The 27,742-nt window shown below is 38.4% G+C and overlaps 3 protein-coding genes across 6 annotated transcripts in view; 2 read left to right on the top strand and 1 right to left on the bottom strand.

Moving 5' to 3' along the window:
- Positions 1-20: 20 nt before the first annotated feature.
- smfn (small fragment nuclease) lies at positions 21-6,965 on the top strand. The gene is made up of 7 exons (XM_048562432.2): positions 21-294; positions 1,780-1,863; positions 1,966-2,043; positions 3,933-4,044; positions 5,030-5,138; positions 5,276-5,329; positions 6,150-6,965. The coding sequence occupies exons 1-7, from the start codon at positions 43-45 to the stop codon at positions 6,283-6,285; spliced, it is 825 nt and encodes a 274-aa protein (XP_048418389.1). The 5' UTR covers positions 21-42; the 3' UTR covers positions 6,286-6,965.
- A 2,391-nt stretch (positions 6,966-9,356) lies between these two features.
- LOC125466830 (mth938 domain-containing protein-like) lies at positions 9,357-23,360 on the top strand. Of its 3 annotated transcripts, XM_048561908.2 has the most exons (5): positions 9,431-9,485; positions 10,102-10,224; positions 12,263-12,404; positions 13,703-13,798; positions 15,287-23,360. In XM_048561908.2, the coding sequence occupies exons 3-5, from the start codon at positions 12,273-12,275 to the stop codon at positions 15,425-15,427; spliced, it is 369 nt and encodes a 122-aa protein (XP_048417865.2). In that variant the 5' UTR covers positions 9,431-9,485; positions 10,102-10,224; positions 12,263-12,272; the 3' UTR covers positions 15,428-23,360. The 3 variants fall into 3 exon arrangements, with proteins under 3 accessions (XP_048417866.2, XP_048417865.2, XP_048417867.2); XM_048561909.2 differs by lacking the exon at positions 10,102-10,224 and having other exon boundaries at positions 9,357-9,485; XM_048561910.2 differs by lacking the exon at positions 10,102-10,224 and having other exon boundaries at positions 9,449-9,559.
- The window catches only part of LOC125467070 (CXADR-like membrane protein), a 114,713-nt gene continuing 108,956 nt past the window's right edge, over positions 21,986-27,742 (bottom strand). For both annotated transcript variants that reach the window (XM_048562454.2, XM_048562455.2), the window contains one exon: positions 21,986-27,212. In XM_048562454.2, the coding sequence (XP_048418411.1) occupies positions 26,927-27,212 (286 nt within the window). In that variant the 3' untranslated portion in view covers positions 21,986-26,926. The remainder of the gene's footprint in view (positions 27,213-27,742) is intronic.

Genomic DNA, 27,742 nt, shown 5'->3' on the forward strand with positions numbered 1-27,742 from the left:
AAAACCTTCCGTCGGGCGAACAGGCCTTGCCGGCCGCCGGCGATGCTGCGCACGCGCGTTCTCGGTGCCGGCTTTAAAGCCGCCGGCGTGTTCATTGCTTGCAGCCGGCTGTCCCGGGGTTTTGCTTCGTGTCTTCGTTCCCGTCACTCGGCCTGTCCCAGCTTCCAGGCCCGGCTTAGCCGCAGCGAGCAGGAGCCGCTGTCTCCCAGCTCCGGCCCGCTCCTCTTAGCCCAGTCTCACGCCGCCATGGCCGTCCAGAGTATGGCCAAGAGGATGGTCTGGGTGGATCTGGAGGTAAAGCTTGCCCCTACCTCAAACTCAACCCTAGCCCCAGCCCCTACTCACTCTAACTCGCTCCCCAGCCTGTTAGGGCTTTCTAATGGTAAATTTAATGTATCCCTGGGGAACAGGAGGGAACACCTCTGCATCGCCCTTACCCACATTTGCAAACTTTACCTGCTGTTTTGCAAAAGATGATTTCGTTTTGGCGCAGTTGTGAATAATCCTGCACCTTTAACTCGTCCAGACTTTTACGTGGTTTGTGTTTCTTTTTTATTTTTTGCACTCCAACCCCGCCTAAATGTGGCCTGAGTGCGGTCGTTTCCAGAGACTTGCAGCAAATGCTGGTTGCTCTGCCACGTTTCTATTTTTTTTCTTCTAAACTTTGCAGCAATTGTCTTGTGCTGTGTATAATTTGGGGAGTGGGGGGAAAGGGAGAGAGACAGTAGAAACACCTTAGCTCTGATGAAGGGTCTAGGCCCGAAACGTCAGCTTTTGTGCTCCTGAGATGCTGCTTAGCCTGCTGTGTTCATCCAGCCTCACATTTTATTATCTTGAAACACCTTAGCTGGTGGTTTTACTAGATCAGATTTAACGTTGGGAATGCTTGGTGGTATGGCATTTGCAGCATCTGTGCTGTGCTAGTGAATGAGAGAGATGATGCCGGTTTACGGAATGGTTTTTCTACAGTGAGCTGTGGCTATGCTGTTGTTGTACTTGCTGGACTATAGTGTGGTTTTTTTCTTGTCCCAAAAAAATTAGTAACTTGAGTATGCAAACCTGATCAAATCTAGTGTGATGCTCAAGATCTATGCAGGTTTTTCTGCTTGGGTGGGAAATTGAAAGCCTACAGGTAGGAAGTCTGCCTGTTTGGCAGACTTTGCTGTAGAGTAGGTGGTGTTTGCAGGAAGGGTTGTGTAGATGAGATTTGTCTTCTATGGCTTGTGCACTCTCTTCAATAGCTTATCTTCACTTCTGAGTGTATCTGATGAAATCTTCTGTTGTGCTTGGTGCCTTCCTGAAAGGGCCTTCTCCCTTTTATAGGTCTGTTACAAGTCTGGGTCTGGAGGTTTGACCACCTTTCCAGAAGGTTTCAGGACATGTGCTTTGACTATATCAATCTAGTGCAATCAATGCTGTAGTCTTCAGATTGACCATAGTCTTGATCTTTGATATAAAGGTGCAGGTACCTAAAGAAGTTTTACATGGTGCATTTTTAGAATTGACTTTGCTTTAAGTTTTGTTGATGCAGCCTGTTTTAAGTTTCTCGCTAATTTTTTTTTGTACAGAGCTGTGTTCCAAGTTGCATAGAAGTGACTGATGTGTAGAGAACCAGAATAATGCTTTGCCTATTGTAATATAGAGCTTCAGGATTTCCAAAAGTTTGCTGTTCATTAACAGCATATTGCAGTTGGGACTGTACTTTTTTCTTATTGTGGCTTTTTATAAAAGGACGAAAAACAAATGTGATCTGACACTTTTGCTTTTGTCTCTAAACAGATGACTGGATTGGACATAGAAAAAGATAAAATCATAGAAATGGCATGCATTATAACTGATGCGGATTTGAATATTTTAGCTGAGGTAAGATGCCTTAAAGTTCTAGGAAAGAATCTATTTTAAATTTTGGATATAGATATTTAAATTTTAGACTTTTGTGTAAAGCAATCATTTTCTTTCTATTAGGGTCCACACTTGATTGTCAACCAACCAAATGAGCTATTAGATGGCATGTCAGAGTGGTGTACAGAACATCATGGAAAGGTATATTACTGTTCACTATTTCAGATTTGTACACAAGTCAAGAATTGACAAGCATGTCTGAAATGTCAGTTCTGCCCATTCCTTAAAGAACAGTTTGGTACAATGTGGACTACATGTTCAATATAGGGGTTGCTTGTACATCAATCTTTCTGTCCTTGAAAGATGTTAAATTGTGAAATGCTTATGTAACATTTCAATTTTTCATGAACATCTTTCCTGCCTCCAAAGATTCACTTGCAATCATCTTGGTGACTGACTGCACTTTAGTAATATCCTTTGCAGTGTTGGGATCGAATGTTAATGACTTAACTCTTCAGTCTTTGTATATTTAAAGAGGAGCTTGTGGAAGAATATGCATGCTTTAGTTTTATAGAAGTCAGTTGTTGAATTTGTGGGATATTTAGGGGAGCAAAATTTGATGTACTGTAATTGAATGAAGATGGATTGCTCTGAACTCTTTATTAAATGTACCATTAGTTTTGTTCACATAATGGAAGCTCACTGAAGTTGACATCTTGATATAGATAAGGTGCAGTGCTGGATGAACACAGCAAGCCAAGCAGCATCAGAGGAACAAGATAGATGAGGTTTCGGGCCGAGACCCCCCCTCCAGGAAAGAAGGGTCTAGACCCGATATGTCAGCTATCCTGCTCCCCAGCTGCTTGGCCTGCTGTGCTCCTCCAGCTCTGCACCTTGTTTCAATTCTGCAGGTCCTACTATCTCTGAAACAATGAGTATAGATGTTGCAGTTCACAAAAAGACAGTCCCCCACACACACAAATTTACCTTTACCTTGAGCCATAGACTTTCAATCACTGCATGTTTTGTCTAGGGGGTGGTGGTTGCAAGGGGATGTTGGGGTTAGGTGGTAATCTGTGGGCATCATTAAGGAACTGAGGTTTTGAAATGCTCACTGCAGAATTTTCGCAATAGCATGAAGTACAATTTAGTTGTATGTAGTGAAAACAGAATAAAGACTAGGAATAGGGGTGAGGTGATTGAATAAAAGAGCTCACTTCACAATATATTACAAATTACTGATTACTTTTCCTCCATTCTAAAACTCTCTTTTGATCAAGAGAGCACCTTTTTTAAACTTCAGCTGACTTTAGTCACCAAGTAAGATTATAACTTCAGTTCCATGTATAACAGTGAGAATGCAACAACATCTGCTATGGCAGAACAGGTGCCTGATGCAATTTCTAGCACAGTACTGTGAGACATTACTGTTGAATTTGCCCTATACTAATGCCAAGTGCCCATGGCCTTGTGGTTTGTTACAGCAAACAGTGCTGAAGCATCATACAATTGCACTTTATTTTTATTCTTGTAAGGGCAGAATGTATGAATTTTGAATTGCATCTACACAGACCATAATCTTTATTCACCAGTGTGAGTCTCTTTCCTGAGGATTTTACTTTTTTCTTTCAGCTGTTGGGCTGAGGGTATTGCTGCAGAGGTAGCATTTTATTGCCTATCCCAAATTGCCCAGTGGGCAGTTCAGAGTAAACCATGTTGTGGATCTGGAATCACATAGGCCAGACCAGGCAAAGTGAACCAGATGAGTGTTTCTGACAATCGACAATGGTCATTAGACTCTGAACTCCAGATTTTGTGTTCTTGTTCCTAATGGAATTTGACCCCAGACCTGAGTCTCTGGATTTGCAGTCCAAGTATAGCACTGCTAGGCCTTTCTCCCTTGCACACTGGGAGAGATTTTGATCATGCCTCTAAAATTTATTCAAATGTATTGGAAGCAAGCATAAAAGACACAGATTTAGGGAGCAAAGCATTAAGTTGAATTTGAAGGCATAACTCTAATTTGGGATTTTCATTATGCAAGAGAACCATATTAACAATGTGAAACGTATTTTGTTTTTACTTTGCAGTCAGGCCTCACACAGGCTGTGCGGGATAGTAAGATCAGCCTGCAGCAAGCAGAATATGAATTTCTCTCTTTTGTACGCCAGCATACCCCGCCAGGCCTCTGTCCTCTTGCAGGTAAGAGAGATTCAAATAAGGTATTGTCTTGAGTTTCTTTGTAATATTGGTGCTTTAGTGTACAAGTCCCTGAAGGTGCAGCACAGGTAGGTAGGGAGGTGAAGACCTGTGGTATGCTTGCCTTCATTAGCTGGTTTGGGGGTGGGGTATAGAATGTAGCAGCAAGGAAGCCTTGTTACAACTTCAAACTGCCATAGATGGAATACAGTTTACTGTCTTGGTTGCCTCGCTTTTTCCTTCCTTTCTTTGAAGGAAGTGATTTAAACTAGAGGGGGTGCTGTGCAGTATCAACAATGTTGCTGTGATGAGAAGCCTCTTATGAGGATAGGCTGGGTTTGTTTTCTTGGAGCAGAGGTAGCTGAGCCAATGATTCAACTTGCAGTGTACAAAATTGAGAAGTGTAGACAAGAGATTGAGAATCTCTTTTCTCCAAGGCCAAAGAACTTAAGTTGAAGTGAGGAGCAAGTAATTCAGGAGATGAGATTATCTTCACCTAGAGGGTGGCAGATTGAGGCAACATGTTGCCTGAGGGGGTAGTGGAGGCATGTACTTGAGCAACACTTGAAGCCTCTGGATCAGTCATTTAAAATGCTTGGGCATAGTGCACATAAATAAGACTAGTGTAGTTTGTTGGGCAGCATAGAGATGATTGGCCAAAGGAGCAGTTTTGTATGGTCTGTGATGCTTTAAATATTTAGGCATATTTAATGACACTAGCAAGTATTAATTTGTTTGACATGTAAAGACCAAAGGATCACTGAGAATGGGCAAATGAATCAAAGTCTAAGGATTTTTCTTTAGACAGAATTGTAATCTGCATTTTCTCAACAACTAGCCTGCTCATAATTGGGTGATTTCATATGGACTTTTGTGGTGTATAAACAGGAATATACAATTGCATGAGTTTGACCTTCAAGATGTCTAAAGACCATTCTGAAGGTGCAGGTGTAACAGGAGAATCATAGTACAAATGTTTTATTTCTAGGCAATTCAGTCCATGCTGATAAAAAGTTTCTGGATAAATACATGCCACAGTTCATGAAGCACTTGCACTACAGAATAATTGATGTTAGTACAATCAAAGAATTATGCAGGTAAGATGTTTTTTAATCAGAAGTCTGGCTTTACTCTAACAGTAACTGTATTTCAATGTGAAGAGTATTTCTAGCATCTTGAGTATTCTGTACTTAATAGTACTGAATTTTTGTTTTTGTCTTGGTGGCTTTATTAGACGTTGGTATCCAGATGAATATGAAGATGCACCAAAGAAGAAAGCATCGCACCGGTGAGTGGTGCCTGCCATTGCTAACTATGTTTGAACATGCAAAAACAGTTTATTTGGAACCTCTTTTAATAGAGACTTCAGTTTCAAATACAAACTTATAGATATGGATTCACTCAGCATTTTAAGAGGTTGAGTTATCAATGCCTGGTTCTTAACAGTTAAAGATAACAAATCAGGACAGCATTTTTCCATTGAAAGTGCAGTATTATAAATGACAGCAATCTAACTAGCACTGAAAATGCTGGAGAAATTCAGCAGGTCTGGCTGCATCTGTGGAGATTTCTGAAGGAGTGTCATGAGATTCAACATTAACACTGTTTTGCTCTTGCCTGAGTTTCATCAGCTTTGCTGTAGCACTTATCCTTTATTTCATTTCCTTGACTTTGTATGTAATTGTTTCTGTTTTGGCTGTACCTTTTGTAGCCTTTGTCTGGAAGGGCACAGGCTTTTGAATGGAAGATCTTTGTGGTATTGTTGACCTTTGATTTGTAGTTGAAAGTAGGCTAACCTGGACAAACTGGAAATGGAACACAGAATGAACAGGGTTTTCTTTTCTGTTTGAACAGATGACAATGACCTCAAACCAGGTTGCCCTGTCAACAATCATGGTATAGTCTATACCATCAGGGAACAAGTGTGCCTTTTGTTGACTGTCATCTTTTAGAATTGTCCTGACATTTGTGACATTGACTCAACCATCTTATTACCTCAAGCACTAGCAACCAATGTGCATACGTTTAATTTTGTGGTTTTTTGGTAACTTTGCCACACAAGCTAACTCTGATCCTTAAATTGATCTTGTTGTTGTGTGTTTTTTTAGAGCATTAAATGATATCCGTGAGAGCATCAAAGAGCTGCAGTTTTACAGAACACATATATTTAAAGAAACCAAGGCAGATGAGAAGAAGAGAAAAACTCATCTAGAAAATGGTGACAATAGCAAGCAAGAGAGCTAGGACAAAAGGACTGACATCTACAAAGCTTATCCAGAAAACTGTCCCTGTTTACACTTTTTTTTGCTCCCAGTCACGTGTTGGACACTTGAAAATAAGATCTTTTCTGACATGTAATGTTTAAAAGCAGTATCTCTAAATTTATTTCTGTTGTGTTTTTAGCTGCTTTAGTTACAGACTTCGCTCAAATTTGTAATAAAGCCAGGTTTCACTTTTTTGTTTCTTCTAGTTGGAGTCTTTGGCCTGTGAAACAACACCACAACAGTGTGAATTTAGAACACAGCTGCTTTTTTATTTCACATTTTTCCATATAAATGCATAATAATTCTGGCAATTTTTCTGCTTGAGTTTCTAATTCAATTCCAATTTCCATCACTGGTTGATTAAGAATTGTATGCAATTCAGTGTTTATTACTGCACATAGTGTGACTTTCTCTTGTTTTTGTTGCTGATTTCAAGCTGCTGCCTAATCAACTTGCCAGAAACTGGTTTAATGTTTAATCGTGTGTTGAAATAGTGTACATAGCACTGTGGAATGAGCAGTCCTGATTTAGCTAACAAATATTGTAAACACTCCCTGTTAACTTGTTCATTATCCTCAACTTCTGTTAGCACAATGCCATGAAATTTAAAAATCTAACCTCGAATGCACTTATTTTTATTCTAAATAAACTCTGCCTGTTAACAGCAAAATCATTGTTTTTTTTTAAAATCATTCCAAGGTGCTTTGGAGGAATCTGTAATTTTGAGTACAAGGATCTAAGTGACTGGAAGCCTGATCATACTTTCTGTGAAGGGGGGAGGTCGGGGGGAGAAGGGGCAGAGGTTAAGGGGAATTTGATCTAGGGCACTAAAAGTGAATTGACAGGGTCTACTTAGCTGCTTACCAAAATCTGGTTTCATAATGGCATTAGTTGTTTTGCTACTGATCTGATTGTTCAGATCAAATGTCATTTTGAAATGTGTCTTATTTCAGTTTTATCCTCAGGTCTGGTTTTGCTTTTGAAACTTTGCTTTAAGGATATGTCATTAGCATCAACATTGGTTTGATTCTGTCTCTCTACAAAATTGCCAGCTTTTTCCTTGTTTTCTATGTAACCCTGGCCACTGACCAGTTGTGCTTTGGTAAGGCCATCCCAATCCATCTGCATGGCATCTGAAGTAGTTGGATGGTTGTTTCAAAATATGGTAGCTTAATTTGAATTTTAAAGATAAAGCTAGATTTTATAATGCTCTTTATTTTTCAAAGTTCCAGTATGGATACCCTTAATCATGAGGGAAGTGAGTTTACATTTTGGGTTTAGATGTTTTGTAAGCCTCAAAGTTTAAAGGCCACTTTGTGTAGTTTTTTTAAAAAACAAACTATGACAATTCATCTAACATGGGGGGGAAATATCTGTGTCCTAGAATTTAAAAACTGGGCACCAAGCCATTTTAAGGTTGTTGGAAATGACCTGGCTTTTGGTTAGCAGAAGGTCCCTTTTTTAAATTAGAATGGTGAGATTTAAGGTGGAGCTTCAGACATTTGTTAGGAGCAACAGAAGGCTTTGACAGGCTGAGCAGCAGAATTAATTCTGGTTGTGGCTGTCCTGCAGACTTGTGAAGCTAAGTTTCAAGGGAACAGGCAGTGGACTTGGAAAAATTTTAAAATTTGAGGCATATTTTCCTAGTTAAGTGATCAGTATGACTTTCAGCAATAGGATTTGGAACATGCAGCAATGTCTTGGATGCCCTTAAGTTCCCCTACATATGGAATGCAACAAACAACAGGACAAGATTGTAATGTAATTTCTATTCCCCGCTTTTCATTTATTGTTGCTTTGTTTGCCTTTGTTACAGTAAGGAGTATTTAACCTGATTGTTAGAATAGGAGGTGACCATCTGGTTTGTCAAGTTTGCTCTGTAGTATGGCCATAGTTGAACTTGGGTGTCAACCTCTCAATCCTTTAATTCCATGAGAGACCAAGAATCTATTTGTTCCAATTTTAAATGTATTCATTGGTGATTCTGCAACCTTCTGGCACTGAGATCTCTAAAGACTGTCAATCCTTAGACTCACTACATGTAGAAATAGGCCCTTCAGCCCAACAACTCCATCCTGCCCCTCGGAGCATCCCACCCGGACCCATTTTGCCCTATAACCCACACGTACGCTGCAAATTGGACTGTGGAAGGAAACCAGCAGACACAGAATGTGCAAACTCCGCACAGACAGTTACCTGAGGCTGGAATTGAACCTGGGTCCCTGGTGCTGTGAGGCTGCAGTGCTAACCACTGAGCCACCATACCGTGCCTGCATGATGAAATTTCTCTTCCATTAAGCCTTGAGACGGTGTACAAAAATGTTATTTTTCAATGTAGACTCACCAAAAAGTCCTGTAAACTGCACAGCAAGCAGAGTATGTTGCAATGGTTAAATCTAATGTTTAAAAACAACATGGATGAAATTTGTAGCAGCGGATGATGAGGTAGGGACAGAGGCAGGCACTGTTACAGAAGAGATGGCTTATGGATACAAGGTGCCTAAACTCATCTTTACACCAAAAACAATCTGCACCAGCCTCCATTCATGGAGAGATAAGCCAGTCATGAGGGAGCAAGCTGGCTTTAGTCTCAATCTTGTTTTAGAATTTCATAATATTTAATTAGGTGAGAAAATGGCCTTGTGGTAATGAGTGTACTGTTAATTAAGAGACCCAGGTAATGTTCTGAGGACCTGGGTTTGAATCCTGCCAAGGCAGATGGTGGAATTTAAATTCAACTTTTTTTAAAAATCTGAAATTTAGAGTCAGATGATCAGTGTGAAACTGTGGACGCTTGTTGTAAAAACCCGTTGTGTTCCTTAATGCCCCCAAGGGAGGGTAAACTTCCATTGTTATCTGTTCTGGCCTCCATGTGACTCCAGACCAACAGCAATGTGGTTGACTCTTAATTGTCCCCTGGGCATTTACAGGTGCACAGTAAATGCTGGCCCAGCCAGCAATGCCCTCATTCCTTGCAGTTTAAATTATGCTTATCTAGCCCTGGATGTGGGATAATTCAGATGTCTGATAAGAGCTACGGCTGTGATGAAGAGGGACGATGCATCAATGGGGTTGCGATGGAAGCATTTGCAAGCTGTCTCTGTGACAGCGATGGGTGTGGTTCTGAGGACAAGGGGGTTGGCCTCGAGGAATCCGTGTTTCAGCCGCGGCTCTCGGGAGGTGAGTGTGGTGGAGGGAGATGCTGGTCAGGTTTGTCCCTGGCCGGGAGGAGATTCTATCAGCTGCCGGACCGGGTGAGCCTCTTCTTGGCTGGCTTGAGGTTCGAGGGGCAGGTCGCTATTCTTTCTATGTCCTGCAACACCCCGACGACCTGCACTTTCACCAAAACACCAGTACAAACACAAGCTCGCTGGTCAGCCAACTCGCAGGACAAATCACCTTCAACATGAAACATTTCAGAAGGGATCCGTTGCCACGTCGACGACTTAGTGGATTCAGCTCCAGAAATCGAAGTGAAACTGCAGCAACTCCTGGCAGTTTGCCAAGTCCTGACGTTGCATAAATTTCCATGCCCGCAATACTTGTAGTTTTCATTAGCAACTTTGCTATGGTCTCAGCTGGTTTAATTTGGGGTATGGTATTGCAATTTAAATGAGCGATTTTCCCGTGCATTTTGCAAATGTGAGGACTTCTATTTGTCCTTCGTGCCAAATAATTTTTTTAATGGAATGGGAATCTCGGGCAAATTTTCTACTACTATCAAAATAATACCACGTTGAATGTACTTGTGAGCTTCTATGGGAGTATTTAAAACTTGTTTGTGTCATTTTGCAAGACCATCTCAAGTTATCCTGTCATCTGGTATGAATTCATGTGAAATAGAAACAGAAAGTTCTGGAAATGTTCAGCAGGACTGGCGTTTTCTGTGACCAGCAATCACAAATTCTCGACTTCAATGGTGAGGAATCTTCTAACAATAATTTGGGACCAAGTTAATAGATTAACAGAGAAATACAGGTTAATGAAGGAAAGTCAGCAGGAATTTCTTGAGCGAAAATAATGTTTAACTTTTTCCTATTGTTTTGATAATCAATCAGTATAAGGATTAAAAGGGGGTAATTCTGCTATTGTGTTTGGCCTTTCAAAAGGCATTTGACATGGTGCTATAGTACAGGTGCTTGAGCAAAGTTGTAGGTCAGAAAATGCGACTGGTAGCAGCGGCCCAATGTTAACTTTAATTTCTCTCCACAGCTGCTGCCAGACCTGCTGAGCTTTTCCAGCAATTTCTGTTTTAGATCCTGATTTACAGTATCTGCTTTTAACTTTGATTTAAGCAGTAGTAAGATGGCAGAATGATATGAATTAAAGACTAATACATAATGGGTGGTCTTCAGGTTGGAGGGAAGCTTGTATTGGAATTTCCCCAAGGGTCAGCTTGGAAGCTCCATGGATGTCGGTCAACTTACTGATGCATAGTTTCAGCTTTTTTGAAAGACTGTGCAGCATCAAAAAAAAGTCATGGGAATGGCAGTTTGGAGTCCTTAATTTTCCTGATTTATACTAATTGCTTAGATCTCGGTATGTAGGGCACATTTCCCAAATTTGCAGATGATACAAAACTTAGAACGATGTAACTGTGAGGAGATTGTTTAGTAACGGAAAAAAGCAGATACATGAAATAGGTGAACAAGTGGCAGTTAAAGCTCAATGCAGAGAAATGTGAAGTGATTAATTTTACTAGGAAAGATATGGTGAGACAATGTGAATTAAAGGGTAAGAGAGAGTTTGGTGAAAAGGATGTGAAGGTATTGTAATGGCTCAAAGAGATTCACATGAACCAACAAGGGATGAGGAACTTCACCTAAAATTGAAGAAGTCATGACTATGATCCTTGGGGACAAAAGGCTGAGATGAGGTATGGTAAAGGTAGTATGGATCATGAAGGGTCTATACATAGTTGATGGGGACAAATTGTCTTCACTCGTGAAAGGGTGAAGAACAACAGGAGACAGATTTAAAGTAATTGGCAAAAGAAATATGAGGAAAAGCTTTTCCGTGCAGTGAGTCGATAGGGTGGAGAATACAATGTCCAGAAGTGTTGTGGAGACAAGTTCAATCAAGACTTAATAGAGACCCATTGCAAACTCATGGTGTTCAAGGATTTGTAAGGTTAGATGGATTAGCAATGGGAAATGCAAGGTTACAGGGATGCTGTTTGGAGGAATGGTCTGGTCCTGTTGGGCCAAATGGCCTACTTCCACACTTTAGGGATTCTAAGATGACAGTATGCTACTGTGTCAATGGGTTGTCTTTTGAACTAATCTGTTAATTAGTGTAAACAGAAAGCACATGATTGGTTGATTTGAAACTTGAACATAGTCTGGTACTATATAGATTAGAAAAGTCTTGAGGTTCAACAAATGGTGGTTGGCCTTCCTAACTGCATGGTGGATATACCAACACTAAAAAACAGCAATTGGTTAAGAAGACAGCGCACCTTCTCAAGGAGAGTTATGGACGGAGAATAAGTGCTAGCTTGGTCTGTCAAACCCACATCCCTGAATGAATTTTAAAAAGAAGATCCAGAATGGATTACCCAAATCCAGGAGGAGCAGTGATAGGGGTGCCGCACTTCCCTAGGATAGGGAAAGGAACAACGGTGAGGTTTCTATTGGTATTCTCTTTTTAATTTTTTTTGATCCAAAGCTGGTGAACATTCACTTTCTGGGCCTACATATGTAGAGTAGGTTCTTTAGAGGTCAACATCTGTTAACCCATATCCTGGAATGAGAAGAAAGCCATCAGAGAGAAAAACAAAGGAAAATAAATCTGTGTAATAACTAATTCCTCTACTGAAAGTGCCAGTCACAAACACATTCCAGTGATTCATTTAGTTAAAAGCTCAGAGTCATGTTTTAGACCAAATGAAAACTGTACAAAATCTGAAGTTTGTAACTTGCTTTGGAAGCTCAGTTTTTGTTTTCCTGTCCCAACAGTGAATGAACCATGACTTCACCAGCTATTGCCTCACTAAAGTGGGGCGAAATGAAGGTTGAGGGCAGTGACACTCTATTCAAAGATTGTAAAGTCTGGCCCGGAGGAAAGCGAGCATGGGACTGGAGAGAGACAGGAACTCGTGTGAGTAAAGACCTGCTTTAAGATATTGAAAGTAATTGTAATCCAGCAAACTTTGGAACAGAAACAACAAAAAAGAATAAGATGAATGCAATAAAATAAAACCAGTTCTGAAGAAGTGTCACTGAACTCCAAAATGTTTACTTTACTTTCTCTCCATAGATGATGCTGGACCTGATGAGTTTCTCCAGCAATTTGTTTTAATAACATGAATACAATGTTCAATTTAAACCAGTCCTTCCAAAGCTTTTCACGCTGTGATCCCATTTCAAGACTTGACAGTTGTCATGGCCACTCAGTAAGAACTAGAGTAGGGGCTGTCAGAGTGAGATCATTGCTGTAATAACTTGGTCAAAGCTCTAAGATGATCTTTGCTGTCTCATGAGCTCACACCGCAAAGTTTCAGCTCACATTCCCACTTGGTGTCCTGATTCCCACTTTGGGAGCCCTATTGCAAACAATAGATACTCCAACATACAGCATTAAACCATGTGTTTAACATTTAAAGGAGATATTCGTAACAATATGTAAGTGCAAGGCAGAAATAATATTGATACATATCAATGCACTCTTTACACTTAAAGCTCCCTAGTTGTACTACTTTTTCATCCTTTTCTAACACTGCCACTGGAATGCATATTTCCTAATTTTTATTTTCCTTTTATTTTGGTTTTTACTTGTACAATATGCTGACCTTCTGCATGTCTTTCAGCTATTAAAAATTATACAATTTCACATTTTTCTTTGAAATATATCTGTGGCGTCTATGACCACTTGCTTTCCTGATATATTTGTTTGGAAAATTTTACCAGAGAGGCCAGAACAGTTTAATTACCCTTGTGAATCCAGTTATTTAACAGGGTAATAGAATGGTCTCATTTATGGCCAAGTGCATGTGCTAAGAATTGCTGCTATGTTGAGTTTTAGTACTTCCATACAGGGCCTGACTTTGCAAATATTAGCACGTTGACTCGATTAAGCTGAAATATGCCCAGAAGGTTAAATTCTCAAAGTATTTTCCAGGAGTTTTGTTTTGAGTGACTAGCTTCAGCATGGCTTATGTCTGAAGACCAAAATGTAGAATAGGAGACAGTAGAACAAGAAGTGAAAGCATATACAATATTTTAATGAGAAGGCTTTTGAACATTGAGGCTTTTAACAATCACTGCACCTACCAATCAAATCCATCAGCTGAAGAGAAATTAATAAGCTCTGAAGACCCTTCATGAATAAAAGAAAATGTTTTTTGATTTTGTGGAACTGTAGTTTGTGATTTAACTTCTGTCCCCATGTTTTTACAGCATACACCTGGAGTTCAACCAGCTGATGTTAATGAAATTGTTAACAAAGGTATTCAGACTTCAATAATTGGACGGGGAATGGATGAAGCATTGCAAGTAAGTATTGTACATTTTTAGGGAGGGATAAATTTTGAACAAAATGAATCATTAAGCTTTACTTGCATGGTTCATCTCTGGAGACCAAAATATTGTAGAATGGGAGACATTAGAATAAGAATTGAAAGCATATGCAATAATTTAATGGGAAGGCTTCTGAACATTGAGGGTTTCAACTATCACTGCACCTACCAGTCATATCCATCAGCTGTTGGCTTTGAGCTCACTTTTTTTTTCAAATATATCTTCTCCATCACAGCTCATTCATTAGATCAGTTTTCAAACTTAGCCATAAAGGTGTCTCATTGACATAACTACTAAAGTATATAAGTATCCATTTGTTAATCTCTGTATAGCAAGTCTTTTTTACTACTATAAATTAACCAGACATTCTGCCAAGCCCTTTGGAATACCATGGTGTACCAAGAGGCATCAAACTGTTGATCACCAGAGATAATAAAGAAGGCCCTAAGATTAAAACATTAAAGGATAGGTCTGATCACACTCATCCATGCTCATCCAATCCACCCTATTGCACTATGTTGCAAGTATACGTATTGATGCTAATGCAAGTTAGGCTTCAGCCTTGGCTCAGCAGCAACTGACTCCCATTGAGTCAATGATCGAGGTTTGGACTCCAGTACAACTCTTGTGGTGCCCCTACTCCTGGACCAGGAAACCTGGGTTCAAGTCCCACCTGCTCCAAAATTATGTAATAACATCTCTCAAGAGTTGATTAGGAAAAATAAGTTGAATAAAAATTTATAATTACAGCTGACATTTCACTGCTGTACTGGGGGAATGCTGCCTCATCAAGCTTCCAGCTTGTTAAACCAAGGTACCAGTTTGTATTTAATATTACTGGTTTTATTTGACTTTTTATAATACTAAATTGTAATTTACTAACATGGAATGGTTAGAGCACCAGAAGCCATTCGACCATTATATCCATGTTGGCCCTCACCTGGATGAACTCAACTTATCTCATTCCCCTACCTTTTCCTGTAATCCTACTTTTTTTTTCTTATCAGGTGCTTGTAAAAGTTCTCCTTTCAACATCCCATTGTAGCTGCTTCTACCCTATTCTCATTAGAGGAACTATGCACTGCGCTTTAAAAATACCTATGTTGCTTTTGGCTGATGTGCCAAGAGATATTAGTTGCCATCACTTTACTATCACATTAAATTTAAATGGAATATCAACAGGTCTTCCAGACAGAATCCAATTTTTAGACAAAACAGTGCAACTTGAAAATAAGTGTATTAGACACCCTAGAGTTCGTGTTTTTTAAGGTGTACAAGACAAGTCAGACCTGTTTGCATCACTCACTTTCCTTTTTGGTTATTCTTCAGTTTTTTAAGTTATCCATTTCACAAATAGCAGTCAATTGATTTGATATGGATTCAGATTTGATCCCAATCAGTAATGAGTACACATTCTGTCACTGAAAAGGCATCATGAAATCTAACTTGCAATGTTTATTTTAGGTGCCTGAAACGACTCTGTCCTTCATCAGAAGTAAGGGTATTGATGCTGTGGTTCTCCAAACAGAGAAAGCCGTGCAGCAGTACAACAAACTAGTGAAAGAAGGGGTTGCCGTTGGAGGAATCTTCCATTCAACCTGCTGAAGCATCCAAGGACCACAGGAGAATAAGTTGTTCTGTTTTGATGGCAGTTTTAGCATTCTGTTATGATATATTTCACACAAAATACAAAGGTAAATTAACTCAAAGCTTGTGTTCTGAAAAGTAGAGCAGATTTTGAAAACCATTTAAAGAATTAACACAATTCAGTGGCCTACATTTTCTACTAAAATGATTATTTGGACTACAATGAGCTAATGCTCGCATTTCTACCCTGTTTCAATGGATAATAAATGTTCTTTGTTATTTTTAACTAAAGTTTATGTTGAACTCCGTTATGTATCAGCTGTTATCTTGGTTGTCACATGCATTGGCTTAATAATAGGTTCATAGCACTGAATGAGTATTATTTATCATTTATGTAGGTAGCTCAGAATCATGTGTACTGGATATTTATATCTATGACTAGAACTGACTCTGGGCAATTAAATTAATGATAAGACCTAAATAATTTTCCTGCAAACTGCTGATAATGTGAAAATCAATGGATCTAACCACATTTTAACTGTCACCAGTGGCAAGTGCCAGCTGTAACAACGACAACTTCTTTGGCACAGCTGTATTAAGTTTGTTAGAGTTTCAGGATGACAAAAACCCCTTGAACAATAACCATAACAGAAATGGAACATCACCTAACACTTCCCTTAAGAACCACATTTCACAGTCACACATATACTTTATTGCAAGTTTCTCACAGAATCACGGGATGGTTGTAGCACTAAAGGAGATCACTTGGGCTGTTGAATACATGCAATCTTTTTGACTAGCTACAACAATGCCTTCCCAAATATTACAGCTTGAAGGATTCTGAGGTTCATGCAACATTGTACCTTGTACAGCATCAGTGCGCTCCATGCCTGCATTTGTTGTTTTAACATTTCCACAATAAAATCATTGAAACAGGACATCTTACATGAGCTGCTGGGTGATCTTTATTATAAATACTTGTTTAAATTAATTTCTCAATTACATAAATACATGTATGGTGCTGCATTTAAAAGTTATAGGGAAATTTAATAGTCTAATTAATAGACCAAAGCTGAAAAAAACTCTAAAGAATCCATTAGTGTAGGACAAATCAGTGTATTCTAAAAATGTTTGATGACCTATAACTTGAAGAGAATAACATAAAGGGAATATTCAAATAAATTTTAGCTTCAAGTTGCTTTGTCATTGCCTGACCAAGCCTGGTGTAGTTGAGGTAATGCCATGACCTAAATCATTTTCTGACCAGCCACTTGTAATTTGGAAAGCAATGAATCAACTACAATTTAAGTGTTCCCATCAGTAGCACCAGCTGTAGCCATGACAACTTACTTGCTACAACTGCCCATAAGGATTCTGTAACATCAGGAACACAGAAAACCTTTACACAGCTGCTGAATATAATATTCCAGCCGGGAAATATCATTCTGCTTTTTCTGGGTGTGATTTGTAAATTTGCTGCCATTTTTTAAAAAAAGCAAAGTTGAGAAATCTTCTCCTTTTCCAAACGAGTAAAAATTGAAACGTTTCCTGTGGGTTGTAGGCAGGACACTTGCGGGTCTGACTGCCATGATTCATTTGCTCTTGAACGAATGCTTCTTATTTTGCAAACAGTGCAGCACTAATCTGGCTGAAGGTGACCCTGTAAACTGGAGATACTTCTCAAAATTTGAAAGCTTCAATCAGCTAACTACAATACTATGAACATAGGTTTAGGAACAGGATTAGTCAGTCAAACCTGCTGTGCCATTCAATAGAATCATGTCTGATCTACAGTTTTAACTTCATTTCCTTGTCTGCAACCCATATCCTTTGTTCCCCTCACCAAAATGACTATCTCAGCCTTAAATATCTTAGTAGTGGAGCCCTTGAGGCAAAACATTTCAATGATTCATAACTGTCTGAAGATATGTCTCCTCAGCTCAGAACTCAAGAGTTACCTTAAGTTATCCTATCCTCCTTGTCCTGAGATGCGTCAATCAGCCAATGGAAGCAATCTCTTGGTGGCTACCCTGTCAAACCTTCTCAAAAACTGATGGTTTAATGCAATTGCCTTAATGTGTTTCAACTCCTCTATTCCGGTTTACCTGGTGAAGATTTACTAAAAAAATTAAATTGCCGCACAGGTTAAAAATAAAAATACCTCTTTGCAATCTATTACCATGGCAATGTCGTACTCCTTCCCTTTATTACAGGGAATCACACAGATTAAAAGTTATGGACAATTTGTTTCAACAACCCAGAAAGAGGCCATTCACGGTTTAGTGTTCTTTTGTCCCCAACCTAAATAAGAACCTTTCAATTTCAGTTACTTTAATTCTGAAGGGTGGTTAGTACTGCTGTCTCTCAGTGCCAGGGACTTCGGTTCAGTTCCAGCCTCGGGCAACTGTCTGTGTGGAGTTTGCACACTCTCCCCATGTCTGCATGGGTTTCCTCCAGGTACTCCAGTTTCTGCCCACAGCTGAAAGGTGGATTGGCCATGCTGAATTGCCCATTGTGTTGAGGGATAGGCAGGCTGGTTGGATTGGCCACGGAAAATGCAGGGTTACATAGATAGGGTGGATCTAGGTGAGATGCAGTTCAGAGGGAGAGTGTGTACACAATGGGTGAATGGCCTGCTTCCACACTGTCAGGATTTTATTCTATGAGCACCAGGCCCCCAAACCATGACCCATAAGCATAATTATCAAATATCAATCCAAACGTTACTCATTTTAAAAATTATGTATTTTGATATTTCCACAATACTCTGCAAATTTTGACCTTAGTAGTAGCTTAGCCCAGGTGGTAGTGTTCTTGCCTCTGAATCAGAATTTTAAGACTTTCATTCCCATTATGGATTTGCACAAATAGTTAGTGTGGTAGCTCAACTCACCATCGAATGAGTTTGCCATAAGCTGTTTTCTTTCTGATTTATGTTAATGTAAAATATTACATCAGAAATTTCTATCTTTGACTTAACAAATATTCTTCTCTCTTGCAACAATTTGCTGCAAATAAATTTCCTGGTTGTTTATTTGTTGCTGGTTATAAGCCCTTTGCTGTGTACAAGTTCTCTACTTTGTTTACCTACCTAACAAATGTGATTGTATTCATGCACATTTTGTATGGTAAACTGCAATGGGACGCCTTTAGGATCTGATGAGCACTTTCTGTTTGATGTTCTTCTTAAAACCAGGATAATCTCTTTCCCAAACCCAAGCAGAGAAAACCGAACTGAAAACTATGAAGTAGGCAAATCAAATTGCAAGATTCTGTTTTTATTCCTGAGCCATTAGTGTGAAGCAGTACAGTGCAGGAAGAACATCTCCCACTTGGACTTCTGTGAATGCATGTGTAAGTGTCACGCAGGAGCATAACTGTAAATTGCCAGTAAGAAAACACAAATAAATTTAAAAATTTGTAAAAGCTTACTGATGATGAAAGACATTTAGCCCATCTTAAGTTCATGCAATAAAGAATGAGGCCAACAGCTCATTGATTCCATTTTACCTCTCTGATAGACCTGTCAGTTCTGACCACTTCCTTGCACTTTCCTCATCACCAAATCATTTTTTCCCCTTCAGGTATTGTGAAGTTCAGAACTGAATCTTGTCCCACAATGTTTGCAGGTTGGCATTGTTACAAAAATGTGAAAAAAGGAGTTAAAATGCTCACCTGTCTCTGTCACTTTTATTAATTGTCACCTTGTACCAATCCACCTGCCATTGGAAACACTTTCTCCCTATTCATAAGCAGAATTTTTCTTGATTTTTGAACATCTCTATTTAGTCTCCTCAATCGTTGGTTCTGGGGAGCAATCCCAGCTTCTCTAATCTCTTCATGCAACTGAGGATCCTGATTTCTGGTCCAATTCTATAAAATTTCCACTTCACCTTTGCAAGGCATTGACATTCTGTGTAAACTATGGAGCTGCAAATTGGGCACAGTGCTACAACTAAGGCCTAATGAGTTATTTAAAGGCATTTATCAATTTTTTTTACCCTTGTTGAAATAATAAAATACCTGTATACTTTAACAGCTATATTTTCTTTGCTGCTGTCAAAGATTTCACTCTGTAAACCTACATTTATGTCTAATCTTGCAATCCCTTTAAAATTATACTGTTTTGTTCATATTTTCACTCCTCATTCTTCCCTCCAAAATTCAGCATTTTCACTTCTCCATGCTAAATTTTGTTTGCCATGTCCTCATTTTACCAAACTGAGCATATCTTGAAGGTCCATCAGTCACTCTAAACTCATGCTGTTTCTTCAGGAAATAACTCAATCAAATTTATCAAGCACACTTTTAATAAATCCTTGCTTTCATTGATTATATTATTCAAAAAGAGTAGTTATTTAATTTCAATTATTGTCGCCATAGAGTCATAGAGATGTATAGCATGGAAGCAGACCCTTCGGCCTGATTCATCCATGCCGACCGAATATCCTAAATCAATCTAGTCACATTTGTCAGCATTTGGCCCATATCCTTCTAAATTCTTCCTATTCATACATCCATCCAGATATCTTTTAACTGTGGTAATTGTACCAGCCTCTACCACCTCCTCTAGCAGCTCATTACGTACATGTGCCACCCTCTATGTGAAAAAGTTGCCCCTAAGGTTGTTTTGAAATCTTTGCCCTCTCACCTTGAACCTGTGCCTTCTAGTTTTGGACTCCCTTACCCTGAGGAAAAGACCTTGACTATTTACTCAATACATGCCTTTCATGATTTTACAGACTTCTGTAAAGCTCACACCTCAACCTCTGATGCTCAAGAGAAAATAGCCCCAGTCTACTCAGCCTCTTACAATAACTCAAACAATCCAACCCTGGCAACATCCTCGCATGTCATCTAAAATCTTTCAAGTTTAATAACATCTTTCCCATAGCTGGGAGAAAATAATTGAATGCAGTGTTCCAAAAGCAGTCTAACCAATCCCCAGTATAGCCATGACCTCTGAACTCCTCTACTCAATGAACTGATCAAGAAAGGCAAGCGTATCAAATGAATTCGTCGCCAGCCTCTCTACCTGTGAGTCCCTTTTCACAGCATCCCAAGGTCTCTTACTCCCCAGGACCTTACTGTGAAGTTTACAAGTCCTACCCTGATTTGCCTTCCAAAATGCAGTGTCTCACATTTAACTAAATTAAAATGCATCTGCCGCCCTTGATCCATTAGCCAATCTGATCAAGGTTCTATTGTACTCTGTGGTAACCTTCTTCACTGTCCATTACACCATCAATTTTGGTGTCATCTGCCAACTTCCTATCCATACCTCCCACGTTCACATCCAAATCTTTTGTATAGATGAAGAGCAACAAGGAAGCCAGCATCAATCCTTGCCGCACACTGCTGATCACAAGCCTCCAGTCTGAAAAGCAACTCTCCACCGCCACCCTATGACTCCTAATGTTGAGCCAATTTTGAATGCAAATGGCTAGTTCTCCACCTGATTGTTTCCATGTGATCTAACCTTGCTAACCATTCTACCATGTAGACACTTGTCAAATGTCTTACTGTCCACATAGACAACCCTAACCCTAACCACTCTGCCTCCATCAATCTTCTTCGTCACTTCTTCAATAAACTCAATCAAGCTAGTGAGACATGATTTTCCATGCAAAAATCCATGTTGACTATCCCTAATCAGTCTTTGCCTCTTCAAATGTGTTCCCTTTGCTGGCATTGTGCTGACTGATCTATAATAAATTTATCTCTTGCCTCTTTTTGAACTTTGATCCAGCCCAAAGCACCTCCACTTTGCAGCATCAAATAATTTCTGTCATCAATCTTGGGTTTTGCTTTCCATACTGAGTGGAAGTTTGGATTTATTCATTCTACCACAATGCATTGAAAGATAGTGATGTGGATTAACCCTTTAGCATATAATTTATTACCCTACATTCCTCTAAAATTTTAGAAGAAGGGTCTCCAGAATTTAGATTCCTGACCCTACCTTTTGCCACTTCTCTATATTACTTTCCATGCCGAAGCCTTTCCTCAATTTCCGTCTAATCCTATGTGACATTTTACACTTGTAGAAAACTATTTGACATGTTAAAAATATATTGTCATTACACAAAAGAAAGGTACTTAGGCAATGTACCCTTTCCTTTTCAATGCTTCTCTGATCCCTTGAATGCACTTTGTCATGTTGAGGTACAGTTCCAGTGGTTTCATCTGTCCTCAGGTGACTGTTCTTCATGTAGAAAATTGGAAAATGAGTGTTGGTAAGATATTCAACAGTGAAGAGGACTAACATAGCACAGCCCAATTTTTTCCACACAACATGTGTACTTTCCCAAGTCCAGCTTAACTAATTGGACAACAATCAGGAATGAGAGCCTTGTTAATATTTCCCTAGACATGGAAGCCTATTATAATACCCTCATGGTTATTAGCTGAAATCAGCGATCTGAGTACAGTCCAAGAATTAAATAGTCATAGTTATCCATGGACAAAACTATAATTCTTTATGCATCAGCCTCACATCTTTACACTTGCACATCAATGAATGTTTTGCTCCAGTGGGAAAGCCTTAAAAATACAGAATCGCAAGATAAATGCTGTTCATTATTTTATTGGAGAACATTACAACATTCAAACCAGGAAATACTGTGGTAATTTATAAAAATATACATTTGCCCTAGAATGAAAAACTATTTACATGAATATGTGCTGCGTTATCCAGGATACAGTGCCATTTCTCTTATACTATGCATTGAAATGTGAGCATGCATTGTGTATGACAGTTTAAAATTAGTTCCTCATAGACTTTTAAAAAAAAATCTTACTGAAGTATTTAGAGCGAAAGAAATTTCACACAAGTAATCAAAAAGGCAACAAAGTACCACAGAGTGCAATAGTTACTGAGCTTTCTTTATCCCTTTGAGTGTTTCTCAATGATTTTATTTCAATCAGGCAATTAAATCTCCATTTATTCTATTTTAGACTTTCTCTTTCTAACATATGACTATTGTTCCAGACTGACTTTCAGTTTTCTGCAGCAAGAAATACTTTTTCGTACCTTGAACAAACAAAACCTTTATATATAGTACCTATTGTGTGTTAAATACAAAGGGTTCACCTTAAATGAAATGCTTCCCACTAGAGTCAGATGCAAATTACTATTACAGTGCTTAGTTAACATGTAGTTTTAAATACTATCAAAAAGAACAACAGAAAAGCATACACCCGTGAACAAACAAATGCTGGCACTTTATTTACCAAAAAGTGTCTGTCCATTGTAATATACTCTTTTTGTGTCATTTGTTTCTAACTACAACAGCTTGCAATTAATTAGAGTACTGGGTGCCTTAAAGAAAGCTGGCATCAATCACCCTACTATCTTTACTACAATTTTTTGTTAGAATTTTATTTAATCACATTAGTGAGTCTCTAGGTGTTGTAGTTAGAAGCTTTGGACTATCTAGTTAGTTGCTGATCGTACATGCATTTCATTATCTTCCCTCAGTATGTAAATTTGTCAATGTAAAGCTGTCAAAGACAGCTGGTGAGAGGAAATGGCAGTTATGGAATCTGGCAGTACAATCTATGTGAACAAAAAAAGAACAAAACATAAAATATACAAAATAAACTTGCCCTACATTTAAAAATTGTGAATCATTGTTCCTCAAATGATTTTTTTGATGTGGTATAAACAGAGGACTGTAACCTTGAAATGTTTTAATCTATGTGCACGCAATGAGAAAGGAAAAAATATCTAAATTCAGAGCAGATCTATCAACTACTGAAAAAAACACATAGGTTTGTATGTTGGGTGAAGATGCTCTGTCAGTCTGGTTCTACTCTTATCTGGTACCATTTAGCCTGCTATGCATTACGTACCTATCTGTTTTGATTTCAAATTTCCAGTATTGTTCTGTTTTGGTGCTTTGTAATTATCGTAATGTTCAATATTAAAGCAGTTCATAGTTGAACATTATTTCCCTTTCAAAAGATCCCGATACATTAAAAAGCTTTCACTTTTAAACCAAAAACATAGTAAAAATTTTCTTTTTTTAAACAAAATTCAAATCTTTGTTAGTTTCTGTCAGGATATTTAAAATTTACAACAAAATCTTTCACAGATGCACTACCTGCATGGCGGTGGTTAACAACATATAAAGTTAGGACCAGGTAAATAATTTTCACAATACTGAGTAAGGAAAATCAAATCAATAAATTTTGCTGTCTTAACAGCAGAAATCAGCAGCAAATGATCTTCAAATAAATCTCCATTGGGATATGATTGATTGAGCAGATATAATGCCACTAATGTCCACGCATTCACAATGTTGCTTGATTAGGTTGTACTGGGCATAATAGTTTGCAACTTCCTAAGCTGCACTTGGGAAAGTGCAATGTTTGTATAAGGCAATGAACCAATACTTTAAGTACTAATATCATCAAGTGCTGCTTTTGAATTCCTCTCTTTTGCAACAAAAACAATGGAATTTGGCTGTTCCAAAAAAAACCTTTAAGCAAATATTTATCAATTAAAGAATACATATCTTTCTAACTACTTAAACATATACAAAAATAAAAGTAAACAAAAAGTTCAAAACTGGCTGCTCATGTCAGAAATCCTGATTAAGTTTTTGTGTTCCTTTTGAATGGATTAATATGTTCCCCATATGCTGAGACTGTGAATCCCTTGAGGTTTTCTCAGGCAGAAATGTACTTCTCTGTTCATTTTTAGTTTTGAATGTGCATTTACCAAATTATCAGTTGCCTACAAAGAAAGGAGAGATACACATACAACACACATGTCTGCACACTGCAATTTCCCCTGGTTAAACTTGTGGCGAATCTTAGTAAGTGGAGAACATGAGTTCTTACTGTGTGAATGACATGAACACAATGGTTCTGAACAGTATTTGGCGCATGTCCATGAATTCCAATATGTTGCACAATATCCCATATGTTGGACCAATATGATTTTCCTAAGCACTACAGTTATGAACTCCATGGTCTTTTTATAGTGTTGTTAATAACTAAATATGTTTGTATTATGCACACACCCAATCTTTAGGGATTGTAAGTCTATTATTAATTAAAAGTCTGCATTGCAGTTTATGCAGTGTATTTTTCAAAGTACTTGGACCATCTGTTCTAGATGAAGCCAGAAAAAATAAATGTGAAAAGTAATTATCAATGATCAACTATTTTAAGTTAATTTGCAGAAGCCAGTTTTTTAAAATCCAGAACACAGAGTCCATTGTTCAATTAGACAAGTTATGAGCCAAATACCACAACAACAAGTACCTGCAATTGCTGTACTTCCAAGAAGCTGTTCATCTCCATGATATTTTACACTAAAGTCATAGGAAGTATGAGATAGAGAGTGCAACACTGTACCAGGTGTCAACCACCTGAGTGAAGAGGACAAACGATTGTGCATCTTCTCAACTAAATTAAATGAATAACACACAGGTTGAAGCAGGAAGTGTAGTTTAGAGTTGATGAATGCATTGTATAATAAATAAAGAGAAAAAGGAATCTGAGATTAAAAAAGAGAAACAGAACACCAACATTTAAAAAGAATTGAAAATTGAAATAACATACAGATAATTAAAACATTAAGTAATGAATTCCTCCAATTCAATAGTTCTCTTTCAAATATTGACTGTCAGGAAAATGTTCACTTCTGTGTTTTGTTACACATCTGTCCTCATCTGAAGGTGCAGTGGTATTTGCACATCAATAATAACATGCGCTATTAACCTATTATTTTGACGGCAGTTTTGAGGCCTTTATCTCTACCAAGTCAGAGGCAACAAAACTTGAATGGCAGACCCTTGTTTTCAAGAGGGATATAATGACTTTCAAATATATAATTGTTGGGAGGCTAAAAGCACTGTAGAAGCATATGTGGATATTAGACAACAATAACCATATCGGGCACTGGGGCAAAGCATCTTATGAGTGATTACTGAACACCAGCAAAATGAAAGAGGAAGAGAGTATATGATTTAATCATGAATCCATGAAGAGTCACGACAATTTCTGAAGAAGATTTCTACCCCTCCCTCTGGGATTTGTTGAAAAAATCTCACTCTCTCAACAAAACTTTGTTCTTTTTCTTGACATTAATGAGGAAAATAATATTTAATTCACCGAGTGTAATTGGTATCAACTGAAGCAAGTAAAGGTGCAGTTTGATCTTCAGTACAACTAGATTCATGCTCTAGCAATATTTGACCACTTAATAGAGGACTTTAAAATAATGAAGGGGTTTGATAGACTACTGATAGAGAAGTTGTTTCAATTGGTGGAAAAGTTCAAAACTGAGGGCCATAAATACAAGATACTGTAAAGATTTCAGAAAGACCTATTTACCAAGAAACTGGTTAGAACATGAAGGATAAGGAAGCAGTAAAAGTTGTATTATTGTCAATCAGTTACCATTGAATAGCAAAGATATTAAAAGTTGATCATAAGACATATAGAACATTGAACAATACAGCACAGAACATGCCCTTCGGACGTTTCTTTGATTTAAAAACAGTAATCACATGAAGTGTACGATTGTCAAGTCTGTGTGAAAGATGAGTGGAAAGTTTTTCTTAGTTTGTGCAGGCTGTGTCCCTACTTAAATTTTGTACACCTTTGGGTATAAATTGACGTTATTGTTTCATTTAAAGATACATTACTCTAAATTATTTTGCCAGTAGCAATATCTTCCAGTGTCATTTTTTCTGAGCTGTATCGGATTACGTCCATGCTGTGGTGCCTGTCTATGTTCAAATAAATGAAAATGCACCGCTTATTGCGATTTCCGACCTCTAACATTATTCTCCGTTAGGGTCTTTCCCTGTGAGTATTAAATGTGCACAGCCCGCAATCAGACAGGTATCCTGTTATAGCCATCAGGTTGGAATGTGCAGCAGGTTTTTCAAAATCACACTTGGACGATATGGGAATGACTGTGAACATGTAAGGAACAAATTAGATTGGCTAGCAACTCAGCTTGTCGGCAGTGTACACACTAGAATGTACTAGAGCATATTTTACTAAATCAATACCAGCAGCAGGTCAGGCATCAGAGTACTGTAGGTTATTAAATCTTGAACTTTTCCCAGTTTACTTTCAGTAACATTCTGGAATAAGGCATTTATTTACCTATCTCTGAACAATATTAAAATATCACTTGCATCTTACCGTTCCACAGGTTCAGCAAATTCAGACAGAGTTCAATTAGAATTGTGTGTGTGTGTGTCTGTGTGCGTGCGCGTATGTCTGTGTGTAAGAATCAGTGAAGCCAGCCTTTATCGTGCAAAGTAGATTCATCTGTTCAATAGAATTCTACCTTTTCTGGACTTTTTCCCCAATGCAGTCAAAATGTATGAAGGTATTTAGTTTAGGTAAATCTATCCTATTCAGTGAACAAAATTCACTCATGTCAAAATTGGAAATGGGGCAGGTCGCAGGTCAGGTTTTCCAACCCTAAGTTCAATTGATAAAACTTCCCAGTACATTGGTTGGAGAATATTTCCCCCCAATCAATGCTCATACAGTCTGAAAAGCCCTTGTTTGGGCAGGTATCATGACAGGGACTGCACCCATTCTTTTCATATGTGCCTGAGTCGGTCCGCTGCTATCAATCTTGGCCTCCTCTGTTGGTGAGTAAGTAATGGGTGCCTTGTTCTCCTCCATTGATGGTGTTTGAGGCTGCTTGGAGTAAACAGTTCCATTTTTGACAGAATTGACTGAACAGGAACCAGATCCTGTGCTTCCTGTCCCCACTGAAGATGGTGAGTTGATGAGCTTTGCCTTTGGTGCCTCAGCATCTTCCCTATTCAATGCAATGAAAGAAAATGTTAAAAATTATATAAATCAAGGTTTGAATTTGGACTGTAAAGAGGCAAAGAATCTAACTTCAGAACAAATTCTTAAATGGTAAAGCAGATCAATAGCTTAGAATTCCCACTGCTGAGTTTTCTGAGTTTAACCACCATGAAAAAGGCAAGCAGATGCTAGTCCTTCTTCATGGAAAGGAAAAATGAGAAAAATGGTGAGTTTAAGTTATATTCATAACAATATGATTTGTATTTTTAAAATAAATATGCACACTACAAATGGTAGATACAGCCAACTGCTTTGAGAATACGCAAACATGACAGGGGCTGCTCCCATTCTTTTTATATGTGCCTGAATTGGTCCATTCCTATCAACCTTAGCCTTTATTGTCGGTGAATAAGTAATGGGTGCCTCGTTCTCCTCAGTTGATGACATTTGAGGGTGCTTGGGGTAAAGAATTCCATTTTTTGTCAGTAATGTATTGAGAGTGTGGCATTCAAAAGAAAAATTATTTAAAGAAGCATT

This window comes from Stegostoma tigrinum, chromosome 32 (assembly GCF_030684315.1).
Source record: "Stegostoma tigrinum isolate sSteTig4 chromosome 32, sSteTig4.hap1, whole genome shotgun sequence".
NCBI lineage: Eukaryota > Metazoa > Chordata > Chondrichthyes > Orectolobiformes > Stegostomatidae > Stegostoma > Stegostoma tigrinum.